Source organism: Chenopodium album, chromosome 14 (genome assembly GCF_948465745.1).
Source record: "Chenopodium album chromosome 14, dcCheAlbu1.1, whole genome shotgun sequence".
In the NCBI taxonomy this organism is placed as follows: domain Eukaryota; kingdom Viridiplantae; phylum Streptophyta; class Magnoliopsida; order Caryophyllales; family Amaranthaceae; genus Chenopodium; species Chenopodium album.
The window spans coordinates 51,664,968-51,684,424 of NC_137847.1; the positions used below are offsets into that span (position 1 = coordinate 51,664,968).

Here is a 19,457-nt window from a genome sequence, read left to right on the forward strand (position 1 = left end):
TCTTCTTCTCCGATAGCAAATCCGTGATTATCCATCATTCTGGTTGTTCGCTGCCTAGCTATATATTTCGTATGTTTTTGGGGAAAGAATTGAGAATACATTAAGGGGCCGTTTGGTTGGGGCTATTCAACAAAGGGAACGGGAATCAACTACCATGAATCCCTTTGTTGATGTTTGATAGACAAAATCAATCATTCCCTTTACCCCTCCCATTACCCCATTTTCCTCTATATTCATTCCCCACCCCCTCCAAGGGAATCACTTAAACCCCCAAATTCCTCTTCACCCAACTACCTTGACCAAATTTCTCACTACCTTGACCACTCTTAAAAACACCAATTGACTACCAACGACGCCACCGCCTAGCCACCATCCAGCCACCCTGACACCACCAGAACCACCGCCTAGCCACCCTAACACCATCAGAACCACCGCATAGCCACCATCCACCCACCAGAACTACCAACTGACCATCTGAACCAGCGCTAACCACCATAACATCGCCGACGCCCCTGCCGCCACCATCCAGCCACCATCAAAACCACCTAAAACCAACATTCACCACCGAAACCACCAAATCCACCCGGAAAAAAACCCATCTTCCCCAAATTACCCAACTTCATTCGAATTAACCCTCACCCACCAAGTTCACCACTCATTACCCTCGAAATCACCACACCCACCATGAAAACCACTATAAAAACCACCCAAAAACCCTAACCCTCTCAACAAAAAAAAAAAACCATAAACAATCCCCAAACACCCAAAAAATAACATATGAAACTCTATTAACAATCAACCTAGTAGATCTATCAAACAAATCACTTAAAAAAGAGAGAGAAGAGGGATAACATCAACAATTAGAAGGAAAAGGGCGGCGGCGCGATGGACGACGGAGGGGTGGGGACCGACGAAGTGGGTGGGGGATCTCGGCGCCGCTGGGGGGAGGGGGTTGGAGTTGGTTGTTGGCAGTGAGTTGGTACTTCCATGTGAAGTTCCATTTCATTCCCTTTCTCCTTTGTGAACAAACAACCTATAATAAATAGGGGAGTTGCTTTCCATTCTCCCTCTTTCCCTTTCTCCTAGTCATTCCCTTTCCTCTTGGTGAACCAAACGGCCCCTAACAATGTTTGGGAATGGGTGGATGAATGAAGATGAAGGAAGAACGAACATTGATGATGAACAATTTTAATTTTGGGATTTTTTTGAAAATAAATGTGATATAAAAATACATGTATTAAAAAGAATACATTATATAAAAACAATTTTAATACATTATTAACATTAAAAATAATTCAAAATGAAAATAAAAATACTAAATACAAACCAATCAGATTTTGCCATGTCAATATTTTATGAGGTCATTTTTAAAGAATGACATTGTAGAATTTTCACTAAACTTATGCATCATCATCAAAAATTGAAGGTTAAGAAAGATTAATTACATAGTTAGCGTATGAGATACATCCACATATGTATGTGAAGTTGTTTAGGCAAATCTCAACAAGGACGTATGAGAATCTGCTAGGTTTGAGGGGTAATAACAATCATACTACCAAAAGCGCATAAAATAGCAATAAAGCACCAATAAAGCAGTAGATAAGCAATGAAACAGCAATAAACAAACAGAATGAACTCTACTACGAAAAGAGCAAGTTTAGAGATACAATACTGAATAAGGAATAGCCTCCTTCTTCAGTAAGGACGAAGCTCCGTAGATGAATGCTGAGTAATTCTATTATATTCAGAGTATATGTGCGTATATGAATGCTAAAAAATGTCTAATTACACTTATTTATACCTAGGGATCTCTAGGGTTTACAAATATCTTCAGAATATATTCAAAATCAAGAAGATCTTCTTGATTTATCTTCTTCCCTGTTCTGTAGGTATATTTTTGGCAAGTATCCTCTTGATTGATACGTATGATGGTGCTTTCCTTGTTTACTCCAATCAAGCCGTTTTGCCTTCTTTTGCTGAACCACTGATCTTGGGTTGATGCCCTAGATGTTATGGGTCGTATTACAATACGGGCCCAACAATTGCCCCTAATTTTTATTTCCAAGTATTTGGAAGTGAAAATTACCTAAAGAGAATTCTAGAAAATATTTCGAAATTCAGAAATTGCTCCAACGGTTAGCAACATAGAAAGTGGTGGCGGTTTTAAAGCAACTTCCTCGATAACTGTGAAGGGCGGTTTTATTTCCGTCTTTGGTATTTATTGGGTGTGCAGGCTGTTGTCTAATCACTTCAATTGCTTTTGTCCCTAATTTCAATTCCATCAGGTACTTTCTCTCTCCTCTCTGTTTGCTCTGTTTTGCTTTGTATTTTTCTTTTCTCTTGTTTTTGCGATGGATGATCATGTGAGGGTGGTGTTTGCTGGGGTGGATGAGGGTGTGAAAAAGCCGAACTTGGTGGCGCAGAATGTCTTTCCTGTCAAGGATACCTATCCCTCCACTGTTACGAAGGAGGAAGTCCAGAACATCGCTGCACTTGCACGTTTTCCTGATGGGGTTGTGGTGAAAATTCCGTCAGCCAGGGAGAGGGCTGACTGGATTGCCCCTGGTTGGGTGTGTTTCTTTGAGTACCCTTTTGTAATTGGGCATACGTTCCCTTTTTCTGCTCTTGTTCGTCAATTTCTTTCTAAAGTTAGGGTTTCGCCTTGTCAATTATTGCCCCAAACTTGGAGGGTATTGAGAATTCTGGATTTGCTGAGTGTGAAATTGGGTATAGAACTTGATGTGAGGGATTTGTGTTACCCTTACACTATCAGGACCAGTGGTAAAGGTCGGGTTGGTCTTCGCCTGAAGGATGGTGTTGGTCCTTTGGTGACTGATTTGGAGAAGGCGTTTGATAAGAAGTGGTATCACAAGTTCTTCTTTGTGAGGATTGATTCGTTGGGTGATGATTGTGATTTTTTGATTGACACTGTTGAGGCCGAAGGTATTTTGTTTTCTTATTCTTTTATGTTCTTCTTTCCTTCTTTGTTGATTTGGGCTTATTTGCCTGATGGTTGCAGTGAGTAAATTGAAGCAACGCTCTCAGTCTCCATCTTTGATAGACAAGTTATACGAGTTGAGTGCAGACGAGAGGTCTTTCATCAAATTGACGCAGCCTGAAGTAGTTATTCAAATTAAGTCTTTGGACGAGTCTGATTCTGAACAGAAAGTTGCTCCATCCATGTCTCAAGGTTTGTTTTCTTTCTCCCTTGTGAGTTTCGATGTTTTGTTGCGCTTATGCTTTTGTGAATGCGTGGTTGGTTTTCAGTCTGTGCATTTTTGTTTTTGAATTGGCTGTTTCCTTGTTGAACATGTTTGCGCGTACTTGTTGGTCTTGGTTGTTTGTTATTAGCGTCCTTGCTGTATATATTTGATGTGATCCTTGTTGTACAATTTTTGAACTGACTGTATTCCTTGTAGATACATCAAGGTCACTGAGGTCTCATGATCTTCTTAGCTCATCTTCCATCTTGGGCCGTCTTAAGTCTCGTTCGTCCCCCCAGACTTCTGAGGCTGTTCCCATCAAGATGGTTGCTCCTAGGGGTGCTGCACCTCCGCCTCCGCCTCGTGCTGGTCTTAAGAGGAAGTTGGAGATACCCATTGATGTTGACGTTGCTGAATTTTCCTTTGACTCTCTTGCTCCTCATGTGGATACCTTGTTGTTTCCTTCCTTCAAGGATCGCCAGTCTTCAATGACTTTTGCTGATCTTTCACAAGAAGCGGCTGTACAGTCCTTCCAGGTATAGTGTACTCCAAAAAAGTTTTGCATAAAATCGACCTTATTGAAATATGCTTCTTACACCTCATCTTTGTTGTGCAGAGCCTCCAGTCCTGCCTTGGTGTTTTGGGCAAGGTGTTAGAATTTTCTCGGGTGTATGAGGCTATGAAGAAGGAGCGTGATGCTCTGTCTGACAAGTACAAGGCTGCTACTGAGGCTTTGAAGTCTAAACGGGCTAAGCATCGGGACTGCATTTCTGAGCGGGACGGGTTGAAGGGTTCCCTGAAAGAAGCTGCTAATGAGGCCATTGATGCTGCTACGTACTATTATGGGAAGGCACGTCTTGAGATGATGGAGGAGTTTCAGCAAGGAAAGCATGAGGCTTGGGATTATGATGGTGACAAGGCTTCTTTTGAGAAGGCGTTTCCTGAAGGGACTGCTGCTCCTGGTTCCCTACTGCTGAGCTTTGCTGACGAGGAAGTGAATTCTCCTCACAATGAAGAAGTGAAGGATGCCCCAGAGGTGATGAGGCCTGTAGCTGAGGAAGTAGCCCCTGCTGACAACATGGAAGAAAATTAGTTTAGCTGGTGTTGTGTCACCTTTCTTTTTAATAAAAAATGTACAACTTTGGATGCTGTTTCTGTTTGCTGCCTTAGTGCAGTCTGGATAATTTGTTTTTATTTTACGCTACGCTTCTGTAGCTGGATGCTTTGTTCAATTTCGTTGCGATGCAACTAAGTATTTCTGTCTCTCTTGTTGTGTGATTGTTGTTTCTGCATAGTGTGGTGTGTTTGCAGTTGTATTACAGTTGTATTACAGTTGTATTACAGTTGTATAGTAAGGGTGTTACTTACGTGTGTTTGTAAGTTTTGTGAGGGTAGTAGGTCTGTTCTTTTCAGGAATGCCTTGCCTTTGTTCTATAGTGAAGGGATTTTGTTGCATCCTTGTTCAGTAGTGTCAGTCGTGTTCCTTGCAAAACAGAAGAAGGTGAGGGGTGGCCGTGGGTTTCCCCAACGGCCCTCCGATGCCAAAGTCAGTACTCGTAATGATCATAAAGTAAATTGACAAAAGATAAAGATGGATGAGTACCTTTCGTGCTGAATCTGGCTGTTGGAGATTTTTGTGTTTTTCTGTTTTCTGATTTTTTTTGCATTTTTGCTTGTTTTCCTGTTTTTTTTTTTTTTTTGTGTTTTCTTGAAATACAAAATAGAAATAACAATTGCGTACCTTCTTCAGAAATGATATAATTTTAAATGTGCTGCGTTCCAGCTTCGCTGCACTTCTTTCCCTTCTGCATTCCTGAGTCTGTATGCTCCATTACCTACTACCTTGGTGATTTCATAGGGTCCTTCCCAGTTGGGTGCTAGCTTTCCTGCATTAACTTCCTTGGTGTTTTCGTATACCTTTCTGAGGACCCAGTCTCCTAGCTTAAATGCTTTGACTCTAACGTTCTTGTTGAAGGATCTTGCTACTTCCTGTTGGTATGCTGCCATTCTCATTTGTGCGTCTTCCCTTAGCTCCTCTACTGTGTCTAAATTGTGAATTAGTTCTGCTTGGTTTCTTTCTTTTATCATTAGTCCGTACCTTGCTGTAGGCACTTCTACCTCTGTTGGTATTACTGCTTCACATCCGTACACCAGTGAGAAAGGGGTATGACCTGTAGCGCCTTTAGGGGTTGTTCTGTCTGCCCATAATATGTTGGGTAGTTCGTCTGCCCATTTCCCTTTGGCTCCCTCCAGCCTTTTCTTCATGTTGCCTATGAGGACTTTGTTACTTGATTCTGCTTGTCCGTTCGCTTGTGGGTATCTTGGTGTAGATGTGATAAGGGAGATGTTCCATTCCTTACAGAACTTGGTAGTTTTGTTGCTGATGAATTGAGACCCGTTGTCTGTAATGATCTCCGCTGGTACTCCGAATCTACTGTTCCTCTTCATAAATGAAATGACGTGCTTATCCTTGATCTCCTTGTACGCTTCTGCTTCAATCCATTTGGAAAAGTAGTCTGTCATTGCTAAGAAGTACACTCTCTGCCCTGATGACGGTGGTAATTTTACTATATCCATTCCCCACTTCATAAATGGCCACGGTGTCAATGTTGGGTGTAACTCTTCTGATGGCTTGTGTGTCAAGGGCGCATGTTTTTGGCATGCTAAGCATTTCTTGGCGAACTCAACTGCGTCCTTTCTCATACTGGGCCAGTAGTATCCCATTCTGAGTGCCCTGTTGGCTAAATTTCTTCCTCCGGAGTGATTTCCGCATTCTCCACTGTGTAAGGATTGTAAGACTTGTTGAGCTTCTTTTCTTTCCAGGCATCTTAAGAACGGTCCCCCTGCAGATTTCTTGAAGAGTATATTGCTGATTAGGCAATACTTGGAGGCTTTCTGAGCGAATGCTTGAGCTGTTACTTTCCCTGTTGGTTTCGTGTTGCCTAGGAGGTATTCCTTCAGGGGTGTTATCCAACTGTTGTCTTCTTCTTCTGTAGGGCCTGTTTGAATTTCGCAGACACTCATGGTTGATTCCTTCTCTATGGCTGGTGAGAGTACATGTACTAGAGGGATTGCCCCAAATTCTTCTGGATTGATGTTTGATCCCAAATTTGCCAATGCATCTGCTTCGGTGTTTAGGTTCCGGGGTACTTGTTCTATCTTGAACTCCTTGAATTCTTTGATGAGCTTCTTCGTGACTTCCAGGTAGGCAATCATTCTGGTGTCTTTTGCTGCATACTGCCCGTTGATTTGGTTTACCATGAGTATAGAGTCAGAGATTACTTCTAGGTGTTGTATCTTCATATCTCTTGCAACGGTTAGTCCTGTAATGAGCGCTTCATATTCGGCTTCATTATTGGTAGCCTTGAAGTTGCACCTTATTGCCTGTGCTATCTTGTCTCCTTGGGGTGATGTCAGTACTACTCCTAAGCCCACTCCTCGTATGTTTGCTGCACCATCTGTATGGAGTGTCCATTTTTGTGCAGCCTTTGGTTCATGTAAGGCTAGTACTTCCTTTTGTGCTTCTTCTTCAAGTGTAGGGCTGAAGTCTGCTACGAAGTCTGCTAAAGCTTGAGATTTGACTGCCGTCCTGGGTTCGTACTGTATGTCGTACCTGCTTAGATGTAGGGCCCATTTTTCCATCCTTCCTAACATTTCTGGTTTTCTCATGATAGCTCGGATGGGGTAGTTGGTCCGTACTTGTATGGGATGACTCTCGAAGTATGGACGTAGCTTTACTGAAGCAGTGAACAAGGCTAAAATGATTTTCTCCAATGAGGCGTATCGTGTTTCCGCACTGAGCAAGGTCTTGCTAACATAGTAGATTGGAAATTGTTCCTTTTCTTCTTCTCTTGTAAGGACTGCGCTGACCGTCCCTTCAGACACTGCAAGGTACAGCTGGAGTGGTTCCCCTTCTCTAGGTTTGGAGAGAATCAACGGGTTGGCTAGGTATTCTTTCAGCTTCTGGAATGCTTCATCATGTTCTTGTTCCCATTTAAACTCCTTGTTCTTTTTCAGTACCTCGTAGAAGGCTCTGTTCTTTTCTGAAGGCTTGTGTGTCAAGGGCGCATGTTTTTGGCATGCTAAGCATTTCTTGGCGAACTCAACTGCGTCCTTTCTCATACTGGGCCAGTAGTATCCCATTCTGAGTGCCCTGTTGGCTAAATTTCTTCCTCCGGAGTGATTTCCGCATTCTCCACTGTGTAAGGATTGTAAGACTTGTTGAGCTTCTTTTCTTTCCAGGCATCTTAAGAACGGTCCCCCTGCAGATTTCTTGAAGAGTATATTGCTGATTAGGCAATACTTGGAGGCTTTCTGAGCGAATGCTTGAGCTGTTACTTTCCCTGTTGGTTTCGTGTTGCCTAGGAGGTATTCCTTCAGGGGTGTTATCCAACTGTTGTCTTCTTCTTCTGTAGGGCCTGTTTGAATTTCGCAGACACTCATGGTTGATTCCTTCTCTATGGCTGGTGAGAGTACATGTACTAGAGGGATTGCCCCAAATTCTTCTGGATTGATGTTTGATCCCAAATTTGCCAATGCATCTGCTTCGGTGTTTAGGTTCCGGGGTACTTGTTCTATCTTGAACTCCTTGAATTCTTTGATGAGCTTCTTCGTGACTTCCAGGTAGGCAATCATTCTGGTGTCTTTTGCTGCATACTGCCCGTTGATTTGGTTTACCATGAGTATAGAGTCAGAGATTACTTCTAGGTGTTGTATCTTCATATCTCTTGCAACGGTTAGTCCTGTAATGAGCGCTTCATATTCGGCTTCATTATTGGTAGCCTTGAAGTTTCACCTTATTGCCTGTGCTATCTTGTCTCCTTGGGGTGATGTCAGTACTACTCCTAAGCCCACTCCTCGTATGTTTGCTGCACCATCTGTATGGAGTGTCCATTTTTGTGCAGCCTTTGGTTCATGTAAGGCTAGTACTTCCTTTTGTGCTTCTTCTTCAAGTGTAGGGCTGAAGTCTGCTACGAAGTCTGCTAAAGCTTGAGATTTGACTGCCGTCCTGGGTTCGTACTGTATGTCGTACCTGCTTAGATGTAGGGCCCATTTTTCCATCCTTCCTAACATTTCTGGTTTTCTCATGATAGCTCGGATGGGGTAGTTGGTCCGTACTTGTATGGGATGACTCTCGAAGTATGGACGTAGCTTTACTGAAGCAGTGAACAAGGCTAAAATGATTTTCTCCAATGAGGCGTATCGTGTTTCCGCACTGAGCAAGGTCTTGCTAACATAGTAGATTGGAAATTGTTCCTTTTCTTCTTCTCTTGTAAGGACTGCGCTGACCGTCCCTTCAGACACTGCAAGGTACAGCTGGAGTGGTTCCCCTTCTCTAGGTTTGGAGAGAATCAACGGGTTGGCTAGGTATTCTTTCAGCTTCTGGAATGCTTCATCATGTTCTTGTTCCCATTTAAACTCCTTGTTCTTTTTCAGTACCTCGTAGAAGGCTCTGTTCTTTTCTGAAGGCTTGTGTGTCAAGGGCGCATGTTTTTGGCATGCTAAGCATTTCTTGGCGAACTCAACTGCGTCCTTTCTCATACTGGGCCAGTAGTATCCCATTCTGAGTGCCCTGTTGGCTAAATTTCTTCCTCCGGAGTGATTTCCGCATTCTCCACTGTGTAAGGATTGTAAGACTTGTTGAGCTTCTTTTCTTTCCAGGCATCTTAAGAACGGTCCCCCTGCAGATTTCTTGAAGAGTATATTGCTGATTAGGCAATACTTGGAGGCTTTCTGAGCGAATGCTTGAGCTGTTACTTTCCCTGTTGGTTTCGTGTTGCCTAGGAGGTATTCCTTCAGGGGTGTTATCCAACTGTTGTCTTCTTCTTCTGTAGGGCCTGTTTGAATTTCGCAGACACTCATGGTTGATTCCTTCTCTATGGCTGGTGAGAGTACATGTACTAGAGGGATTGCCCCAAATTCTTCTGGATTGATGTTTGATCCCAAATTTGCCAATGCATCTGCTTCGGTGTTTAGGTTCCGGGGTACTTGTTCTATCTTGAACTCCTTGAATTCTTTGATGAGCTTCTTCGTGACTTCCAGGTAGGCAATCATTCTGGTGTCTTTTGCTGCATACTGCCCGTTGATTTGGTTTACCATGAGTATAGAGTCAGAGATTACTTCTAGGTGTTGTATCTTCATATCTCTTGCAACGGTTAGTCCTGTAATGAGCGCTTCATATTCGGCTTCATTATTGGTAGCCTTGAAGTTTCACCTTATTGCCTGTGCTATCTTGTCTCCTTGGGGTGATGTCAGTACTACTCCTAAGCCCACTCCTCGTATGTTTGCTGCACCATCTGTATGGAGTGTCCATTTTTGTGCAGCCTTTGGTTCATGTAAGGCTAGTACTTCCTTTTGTGCTTCTTCTTCAAGTGTAGGGCTGAAGTCTGCTACGAAGTCTGCTAAAGCTTGAGATTTGACTGCCGTCCTGGGTTCGTACTGTATGTCGTACCTGCTTAGATGTAGGGCCCATTTTTCCATCCTTCCTAACATTTCTGGTTTTCTCATGATAGCTCGGATGGGGTAGTTGGTCCGTACTTGTATGGGATGACTCTCGAAGTATGGACGTAGCTTTACTGAAGCAGTGAACAAGGCTAAAATGATTTTCTCCAATGAGGCGTATCGTGTTTCCGCACTGAGCAAGGTCTTGCTAACATAGTAGATTGGAAATTGTTCCTTTTCTTCTTCTCTTGTAAGGACTGCGCTGACCGTCCCTTCAGACACTGCAAGGTACAGCTGGAGTGGTTCCCCTTCTCTAGGTTTGGAGAGAATCAACGGGTTGGCTAGGTATTCTTTCAGCTTCTGGAATGCTTCATCATGTTCTTGTTCCCATTTAAACTCCTTGTTCTTTTTCAGTACCTCGTAGAAGGCTCTGTTCTTTTCTGAAGACTTTGAGATGAACCTGTTCAATGCCGCGATTTTCCCTGTTAGGCTCTGTACATCCTTCTTGGATTTTGGTCGTTCTAGATCTAGGATAGCTTTGACCTGTTCTGGACTGGCTTCTATTCCTCTTTGCGTAACCATGTATCCCAAGAATTTTCCTGACTGTACTCCAAACGTGCACTTTGTAGGGTTCAGCTTCATGCCATATTGTTTCAGGATGACGAATGCTTCTCTGAGGTCTCTGACATGATCTTCTGCCTTCTTGGATTTAACTACCATATCATCTATGTAGACTTCTATCGTGTTCCCAATTTGTTTCTCAAACATCTTGTTTACCAACCTTTGGTATGTTGCTCCTGCGTTCTTCAATCCGAAAGGCATTACCTTGTAGCAATATATTCCTTGACTGGTAATGAAGGCTGTCTTTTCTTGGTCGTCCTTGTGCATGAGGATCTGGTTGTAACCACTGTAGGCGTCCATAAAGGATAACAATTCGTGTCCTGCTGTGGCGTCTACCATAGCATCGATGTGAGGTAAAGGGAATGGGTCTTTCGGGCAAGCCTTGTTGATGTCTGTGAAATCTATGCAAATCCGCCATTTCCCATTCTTCTTTCTTACTACCACCACGTTGGCAAGCCACTCTAGGTACCTTACTTCTCTGATTTTTCCAGTCTTGAGTAGGTTTTGAATTTCTTCGTTGATGACCTTGTTCCTTTCTGGCGCGAATTTTCTTCTTTTTTGTTTCACTGGTGTATGCATTGGGTCTACATTTAGCTTGTGAGTGATAACCTCTGGGGGAATGCCTCTCATGTCCTCGTGGGTCCAAGCAAACACATCTTTCTCTTCTTCTAGAAAGTCGTGAATTTGTTGTCTGATTTCCGCTTTAAGTTCTGACCCTATTCTGACTTTCTGATCTGGATGTAAGGGGTTCAGCTGGACTTCAGTAGCTTCTTGCTCTTCTGATATACTCAACTTCTCTTGGCCCAGCTGATCCTCTGATTGCTATGCTGAACTCTTCTCCGCAGATGTTGCTTTCAGTGCTATCTTGTAGCATTCTTTGGCTTCCCTAGGATCTCCTCTGATTTCTTGAATTCCCCATCTAGTAGGAAACTTGATGACCTGATGGTACGTAGAAGGGATGGCTTTCATTTCGTGTATCCAAGGTCTTCCCAAAATCATATTGTATGAGGACAGGGTGTCGATTACTAAGAATTTAACCTGCAGGTTGATCCCCTTTGCATATGTTGCCAATGTAATCTCTCCACTTGTCTTCTTGGTTTCCCCACTGAATCCCACTAGCATTGTTGACTTGTTAACTATACTCTTCTCATCTATGTTCATGTGCTTCAGGGTATCCAGCATGATGATGTTTGCAGAACTTCCATTGTCAACTAGGATTCGCTTAATCATGCAATTTCCAACTGGGAGTGAGATTACTAGGCCGTCATGATGACCTTCTACTACGTCGCTTTCTTCAAACATGATAGGGATGTCTATCTTTGATTTCTCCCTCTTGTCTGGTTGCTCTTTGTTACTTTCCTTTGCGTGCCGCTTCGCTGCTGAATATGTTAGGCCGCATACTTCTGACCCTCCTGTTATGAAACAGATGGTCTTGACAATTGGAGGTGGGGGTGGAGGACCTCCTTGCTTGGACTCTCTATCCTTCCCTGAAGCTTTAGATCTGTCTGACAAGAGTTCTTTGAGGTAGCCCTTCTTTAATAGGTATGCAACTTCCTTTCTGAGCGCGACACATTCATCAGTAGTGTGACCAATATCTGAATGGAAATCACACCATCTGGATGGATCCTTCTTCTCCCCAGGCCTATCATTCCTTCTTGGCCACTGAACAGTATCCCCCATCTTGTTCAAGGTCCTTATTACTCCTGCAGGATTGACATTGAAGCAATACTCGTGTAACTTTGGTGGGAGCTCAGGATCTTCTCTCCAATCAGAAAACTCTCATTCAACAGCGTTGACTGATCCTTCATCAAAGAGGGAACGCTGATACGGCTTGAATCGATTATCTCTCCTGGGGAAGTTGTTGTTCCTTCTTGACGGGCGATCTTCATCCTTTCTGAGCTCTGGAGTTTTTCTTGCATATGTATCTTCTTCGAATCTGACTTGAGCCATTGCCTTAGCTTGTACATCTTCAAAGGTTGCGCATGGATATTTGGTCAATTCCTTGTAGAGCTCACTGTGATCTAGCAATCCTCTTCTGAACGCTTCAATGGTTGTGGGAGCATCACACTTGTGTATTCCAATCTTTTCTCTGTTGAACCTATTAAGGTAATCTCTCAAGGATTCACCGTGTCTTTGCACAATACGGTACAAATCCGATGACTGCTTTTCTATTTTCCTGCTGCTGGCAAACTGGATCTTGAATAGGTTTACCATTCCTGCAAAAGATCGAATTGTCCCATTATCTAAATTAATGAACCAAGTTAAGGCTGGACCTGATAATGTGGCTCCAAAGCCTTTGCACATGATGGCCTCTCTGATGTCTCTAGGGATTGAGCTGGTCATCATCTTCTGTTTGTAAAGGGATACATGCTCATCAGGGTCTGTTGTTCCATCGTACATGGCCATGTTGGGTGTGCTGAACCTCTTTGGCACTTCTACCATGGCGATCTCTTCTGAGAAAGGAGACTCTATATAGCCATCTGATGCTTCTTCCTCCATGGGCTTTGGCATTCCAGGGATCTTGGCGATTTTTGCTTCTATTGCCTTGAGATACTCTTTGACTATCTTCTCTATCTTTCCCTCCTCAGATCTTTCTTGTTCATTTTGCTTAGGGGTTCCTGCATTCAAAGAGTCCAGATCTAGGGTTGTTTCCCTAGTGTTAGATCCTTTTTCCCCGTTAGGGGTATGAAAGACACCTGACATATCGAGCTGCATGGCTATACTTTCAGTGTTTTTTCTGGTATTAACGGTTTTGGAAGCGACTGACTGTATTTGGCTACGGAGGGCTTCATTTTTCTTGGTGAGACTGGTAAGCTTGGCTTCGGTTTGGACTTTTTGGGCCAACAATGTTTCGATTTGGCTTTTTTGTTGGTCTAAGGTTTGACGGAATGCGTTCATTCCCTCATTGATTTCGGCCATGGTAAAGGGTACTTGGTGCCCAGACATGGTGTTTGTATTGGTTTTTGGCGAATTGGTAGGTTAATCGATTATCAGCCCCACGGTGGGCGCCAAATTGTTTAGGCAAATCTCAACAAGGACGTATGAGAATCTGCTAGGTTTGAGGGGTAATAACAATCATACTACCAAAAGCGCATAAAATAGCAATAAAGCACCAATAAAGCAGTAGATAAGCAATGAAACAGCAATAAACAAACAGAATGAACTCTACTACGAAAAGAGCAAGTTTAGAGATACAATACTGAATAAGGAATAGCCTCCTTCTTCAGTAAGGACGAAGCTCCGTAGATGAATGCTGAGTAATTCTATTATATTCAGAGTATATGTGCGTATATGAATGCTAAAAAATGTCTAATTACACTTATTTATACCTAGGGATATCTAGGGTTTACAAATATCTTCAGAATATATTCAAAATCAAGAAGATCTTCTTGATTTATCTTCTTCCCTGTTCTGTAGGTATATTTTTGGCAAGTATCCTCTTGATTGATACGTATGATGGTGCTTTCCTTGTTTACTCCAATCAAGCCGTTTTGCCTTCTTTTGCTGAACCACTGATCTTGGGTTGATGCCCTAGATGTTATGGGTCGTATTACAATACGGGCCCAACAGAAGTACGAGTACAAATTTATTTGCATATTTCCAACTTTTTTTTCATTCCTTTTGTTTTCTATCTAAATAAGAGATAGATCTAGAATCCCACTGCAAGAGAAATTAACAGAAATGTTGAGACTGTGATTAAAATGGCAGTCTTCCCCGTGTTGCTTACTTTTCCTACAAAATCAAGTCGGAAATTAGCGTAATTCTTTCATTAGTAATACTTGCAGCAATATAACTTTTGTGCTCCGTATTATTTATTCTTAAGATATAACATATTCAATTCATGCTGGAAATCATTAGATTCATTGAATGTATATTTATTTACTTTAAAGGATGATTTCATATAGCATCATATAACTTGAATTAGGCAACAAAATGTAACTTACCACTAGAGTGGTCGAAATTATCTGTTGGTGATGGTATTGGTGGTTCTGATGGTGGCGAGGATGGTGGTGCGGGAAGTGTTGACATATCGAAAAAAGGATGAACATCGTATTCAGCATAGCAGCTAGGCTGCAAAACCCTTCCAAATTGACTCACCGTAAATTTTCCAATAGCATCAACCAAGCACAAATTACAATCACTTGCGCTCAAGTCAGGTGTACACTGCCCTAACCCATATATTGTCCGAAACTTAGAAACTTTCACTAAAGCTGTGGCAAATTTCTTCTGTGTCCCTCCATCAGCAGCTCTCACCGCGATCACGTCGTTCATCATGTTGTACATAAGCTCCATGAACCGGGTAGCATTACCCGTAGTATTTATGTTTCCATTGTACCACATAATCACCGCCCATGAATCATCCATCGTGTTAAAAAATGACTTGTTAGAGTACCTAACCATACACTCGTCGTACCATATAATTGCTTCTTTTCGGTTAGGACAGTATAGCTTTGGGAGGTCCGTGGTGGTGGCCGTGGTAACACAATCTTGACATGAGCTGGTATTCTGGTCTCCGCGACAAAGGAAGTGGCCATAAACAGCCTCGATGGTGTCTTTAGAATTCTCGCCGTTGCCTGAAACTGCTTGGTGAAAGCCGGTGGGGTTGGTCGAATTGGAAGAGAGAAAACGGAAGAGGGTGTTTAGGTTGGCTTGATATTGGCTATTGTTAGCGAACATAGTGGTGTTTGAGCAGACATAGTTTACACCGGATGTTGATTTCGATATTATAATTAGTATAATTAGCTTATGGATTATTAGTGTTACCAAAATTTGGATTATTTTTTGAGCCATTTTTATCCCTTTAATTTTGTCTAGTTTATGATCTCATTGCTTGAATATTATACAACATAAGTACTTGAATATATATTACACTAAAGTTTAATTTAATTTAATTTAATTTTTATTTATTTTTTGACTTAAGGTGATGGTATATATCAAATACATGGAACTATGGGTCAAACCCTTCAAATGAGTAAACCAATAATAAAAAAAAAGTATCTTGTTTTTTCAGGTGGCATCTTTGCAAGTCTTTGGTCAAGTTATAACTTTAATTCCATATTAATAGAGTGTTCAGAGTTAATAATTATGTGTCAAGCTCTAATTGGATTGACAAGTTCTAGTCTTATGGAGTAATAGTTAAAATTGGAAATAATTTAAGTAAGGAAGTACTCCGTAACAATTAAGTGGTTAAACAAGTTTTCTTACTTTAAGTGGTGGTCTTTGCATTCCTTAATTTACCAAGACTAGGATTATTTTTTTTTTTTTTTTTTTTTTTTTTTTTTTTTTTTTTTTTTTTGAAGAAACCAAGACTAGGATTAAATTAATACGAGTGGTCTTCTTACTTTTTGGTACTCCATTTGTATAATGCATTGACTCGTGAGGTTATTTCTAACAACTTGAATGTGATAAAAATATACATTATGACCTCTTCAACATCACTAATCTTTTCTTTACGTAGTAAGTAATTTTCCACTTACGGAGCAAACTTTACCAAAATCAATTGATTGTTTTCAGGGCTTTTTTTTTTAATTTTTTTTTATTTATTTATTTATTTTTTTTTTTTTTTTTGTCTTTCGAATTTGGTGGTTTCAAATTTTTTTTCCTACCATCTCTCATCTTCAATTACAAATTTTTAACCGGGAACTAGGATGCAAGAACTTGAAATTATTAGAGCATGAGCTAAATACTAAGTATCTAATTGTACTTAGAGGGAGCAACACTATAAACATGACATCAATTTCGAAGTACTATGAAAATCATTAAACCTTTTGTGTTTTGTTTGATAGACAATTATAAATGTTGGTAATAGGAAAGAATTTAAGTGTAAATTAAAATGAACCAAATAAATTTTACATTGTAATTCCCATGGTTAAGGCAATCTTATCCTCAAACATGTGTTTCTTCATTTTTTTTTTTTTTTACCAATTTACCATCCATTGCCACTTCGAAGGAAATATTATTAGGTAAAATGAAAATTATTTGGGGTAGACTAGCATTTCCATGCATGAAAGTTGACGGTTATTTCCCTTACAAACTTACCATTTGTTGAAATATTTGCTTCAAATTATTAGTGATTAGTTAACTCATTATGTATATGGCAATATGCTGTACTTAGTGATTAGTGTGTGTGTTAGTGGAGTCTTAACAGCTAGTTGTTGATTTCATTGGTTAATAATGTAAGCGTGATCTAATAATCATGGGATCATGTTCCTTAACTTTAGCTTACTTTTGCACTATATATACATTTTATAATGGATTGAATACATGAAAGTTTTTCGTATAATGTTAAAATCTTATAAGATCGAATGTAATGAAGATTAATTTATCGATAATGATAACAATTCACAAAAATTGTTTTAGGCCACTTGCGGGAATGGATCAGCCCGTAATATAAGCCATTCGAGTGCAGGTCCATAATAAAATTATAACGATAGACTGAAAGCGGAGGCTCTTCAGAGGAAAAGTCTAAACTCATTGCCTTGAGCAAGAATCCAAGTCCTTCAATTCAAATAATATAATAAAATGTTGGTGAGAATGCATTGTCAACTCGACTTATTTAACCGGCCTAGAATAATAAATGGGTATATCATTTGGAAGAGCCAAAGAGGAGCTAGTAAAATAGATACTACATCACCAATACAACTATATGATTACAAATACTATATAGTAAGTGTGAAGTAATGCTTCTAGCCACGTCGTCAGCACACTTGCCAGCTCACAAGAAATTAGTTAGAAGAATTTAAGTTTGTTGTTAAGTACTGTATTAGCAGAGCATTTATAAGCTGCTGCTTAGTTTTCTATTTCATTCATTCAATAACAACTTCTCTCTCTAAGATTGGGATTTCCTCTCTTAGCTTTGTCTCTCTACATTTCTTCTTCTTACAGTGTGTAATCTGAAACTCCATTAATGGAAATTAGATACTTCTTCTTCTTTGGTGGTTCATTCAATTAGTTCGAACTTCATCTTCTTGCTTGTAACATGGTATCAGAGCAAGTCTTTGCTTTTCCTGGCGATTCTTGAAGGGTTCTTTGAGCTGTTTTAATGGTGGATTTCTGGTAATTTTTGCTACTTCCATTTTCTCAGTTTTTCGAGCAATTTTCTGATGAATTCTGATTTATTGGTGCTGCAATTTAATCGATTGTTGAGGAGCTGTGATTAATTGTTCTTGTTGATTTGTTGTGAAAATTTCTTGATATACTGTTGCATGATTGAATTCAATGGCTGGAATTAGTTCAGATAGGATTCTAGATCTTAATCAAGATCCTGCTTCACCATATTACCTGCATCCTTCGGATTTTACTGGGATTAAACTTGTATCTAATGTGTTTGATGGGAGTAGTTATGGTAATTGGAAAAGATCAATGAAGGGTTGACTGCTAAGAACAAAATGGGTTTTGTAGATGGTTCTTTGCCAAAACCCACTGATGTTGTTGTTTTGAAGGCTTGGAATAGATGTAATAGTATGAATCATATTCATATGAGTAAAAGGAATATGACCTGTCCTAAGATGCAACAACTTAGCTTGGTCTAAAAAAGATTGACAAATAGTAGAAGAAGAAGCAGAACCTGAACTGGAAGCAGCAGCAGCCTTGTGGGAAGCTTTTGTGAAATAGAGACCATTACCCACTTTACCAAGAACAAGTGGTGGAATCAAGGACATTTGATCCTGGACAATACATTGATCAGAAGTGAATTGGACTGTGTAACCACCATCTTGACACATCTTGTGTACAGAAATGAGATTGAACTGAAAGCTTGGAACAAACAAGACATTCTTCAAGGTAATATTGTTGTCTAAAACAGTTGTCCCTATATGTGTCACTTTGACTCTTGTGCCATCATGTATGGTTATATAACAGTTCTGGTCATGAACTAAATCATATGAATCAAACATGTCCAATCTATGGCACATATGATCACTAGCTCCACTGTCCATTATCCACCCATTACTATAAGAAGAAGACAGAAGACAGTAATTACTTGCAAACATAGCATTTGCATCTTGATTAGCCTTCTGTCTATTAAGAAGAGACCTCATTTGAGTCAGTTCATCCAGAGTGAAACTAGCAGCTAAATTCAACACATTAGCCTCTTCATAAGATTCTGCAGCATCATAAAAAATTGAGTTTCCATCAGCACAATTTGCAAACTTCTTGGTAGTTAGAGCTAATTGATTTCCCTTATAACCAGGTGGGTAGCCTTTCAACTTAAAACATCTTTCCATGCTATGACCAGGCATCTGACAATGATCACAGTAATAGTTGATAGTTCTCCTTCGCCCAGCAAACTTATTAGACCCTTGTTGATTAAAACCTCTTCCATAACCAGAATTCATAAGCCTTATCAGTTGCTGCACTTAATGCCTTATGCCTTTCTTCTTGTAAGACCATCCTATATGCCTGAGCTAGTTATCTTGGGATTTGTTCAGTCAAAGAATGATTATTCTCTTTTTATCAAGCATTCAGGACAGCACACTACTCTTGTGGCAGTCTATGTAAATGATATAATCATCACAGGCACAGATATTCTTCAAATTGCAGTTTTAAAGAAGCACTTGCATGATACTTTTAGTATCAAGGATTTGGGTGTTCTGAATTATTTCTTGGGGATGGAAATTAGTTATAATGGTACTGCTGTTATTCTTTCTTAAGCCAAGTTTACTAGAGAACTTTTGGCTGATAGTGGTCTTCATCCTTTCAAGTTTGTGGCCACTCCCTTGCCCATTCATTTGAAGCTAAGCTCTGAAGATGGTGATCTCCTGCAAGACCCTTTGCACTATAGATGTCTAGTTGGGAAACTTAATTTCTTAACTCATACTAGACCACCTGATTTAGCATTTACAGTCCAATGCTTAAGTCAGTTCATGCAATGGACTCGTTCTTCACATATGCAAGCTTTGACTCACACTCTCAATTATGTGGCCTCAACTGCTGGACAAGGTATCATTTTTACTGGGGGAATAGATCTGAAGTTGCAGGCTTTCTCAAACTCTGATTGGGGAGCATGTGTTGATACCAGAAGATCAATCACAGGGTATGTTATGATGCTGGGTTCTTCTCCCATCAGCTGGAAATCAAAGAAACAACCCACAACCTCAAAATCCTCTTCTGAAGCTGAATACAGGGCAATGTTAGCTGCTTCTTCTGAGGTTGCTTGGTTGGTCAGGTTACTGGGTGATCTTGGTATCTCTG

The 19,457-nt window shown here is 40.6% G+C and overlaps 2 protein-coding genes across 2 annotated transcripts; both read right to left on the reverse strand.

Moving 5' to 3' along the window:
* Nucleotides 1-11,087: 11,087 nt before the first annotated feature.
* LOC145578309 (uncharacterized) lies at nt 11,088-11,945 on the reverse strand. The gene has a single exon (XM_081635651.1). It carries the CDS (start codon nt 11,943-11,945, stop codon nt 11,088-11,090), a length of 858 nt encoding a protein of 285 aa, XP_081491777.1.
* Nucleotides 11,946-14,186: 2,241 nt separating this feature from the next.
* Nucleotides 14,187-14,942, reverse strand: LOC145578310 (cysteine-rich receptor-like protein kinase 25). Its single transcript, XM_081635652.1, has one exon. It carries the CDS (start codon nt 14,940-14,942, stop codon nt 14,187-14,189), a length of 756 nt encoding a protein of 251 aa, XP_081491778.1.
* Nucleotides 14,943-19,457: the final 4,515 nt, after the last annotated feature.

What these genes read in the sequence shown, in the direction of transcription:
- LOC145578309 (XM_081635651.1), bottom strand. Translation starts at nt 11,945, where the DNA reads ATGGGGGATACTGTTCAGTGGCCAAGAAGGAATGATAGGCCTGGGGAG.
- LOC145578310 (XM_081635652.1), bottom strand. Translation starts at nt 14,942, where the DNA reads ATGTTCGCTAACAATAGCCAATATCAAGCCAACCTAAACACCCTCTTC.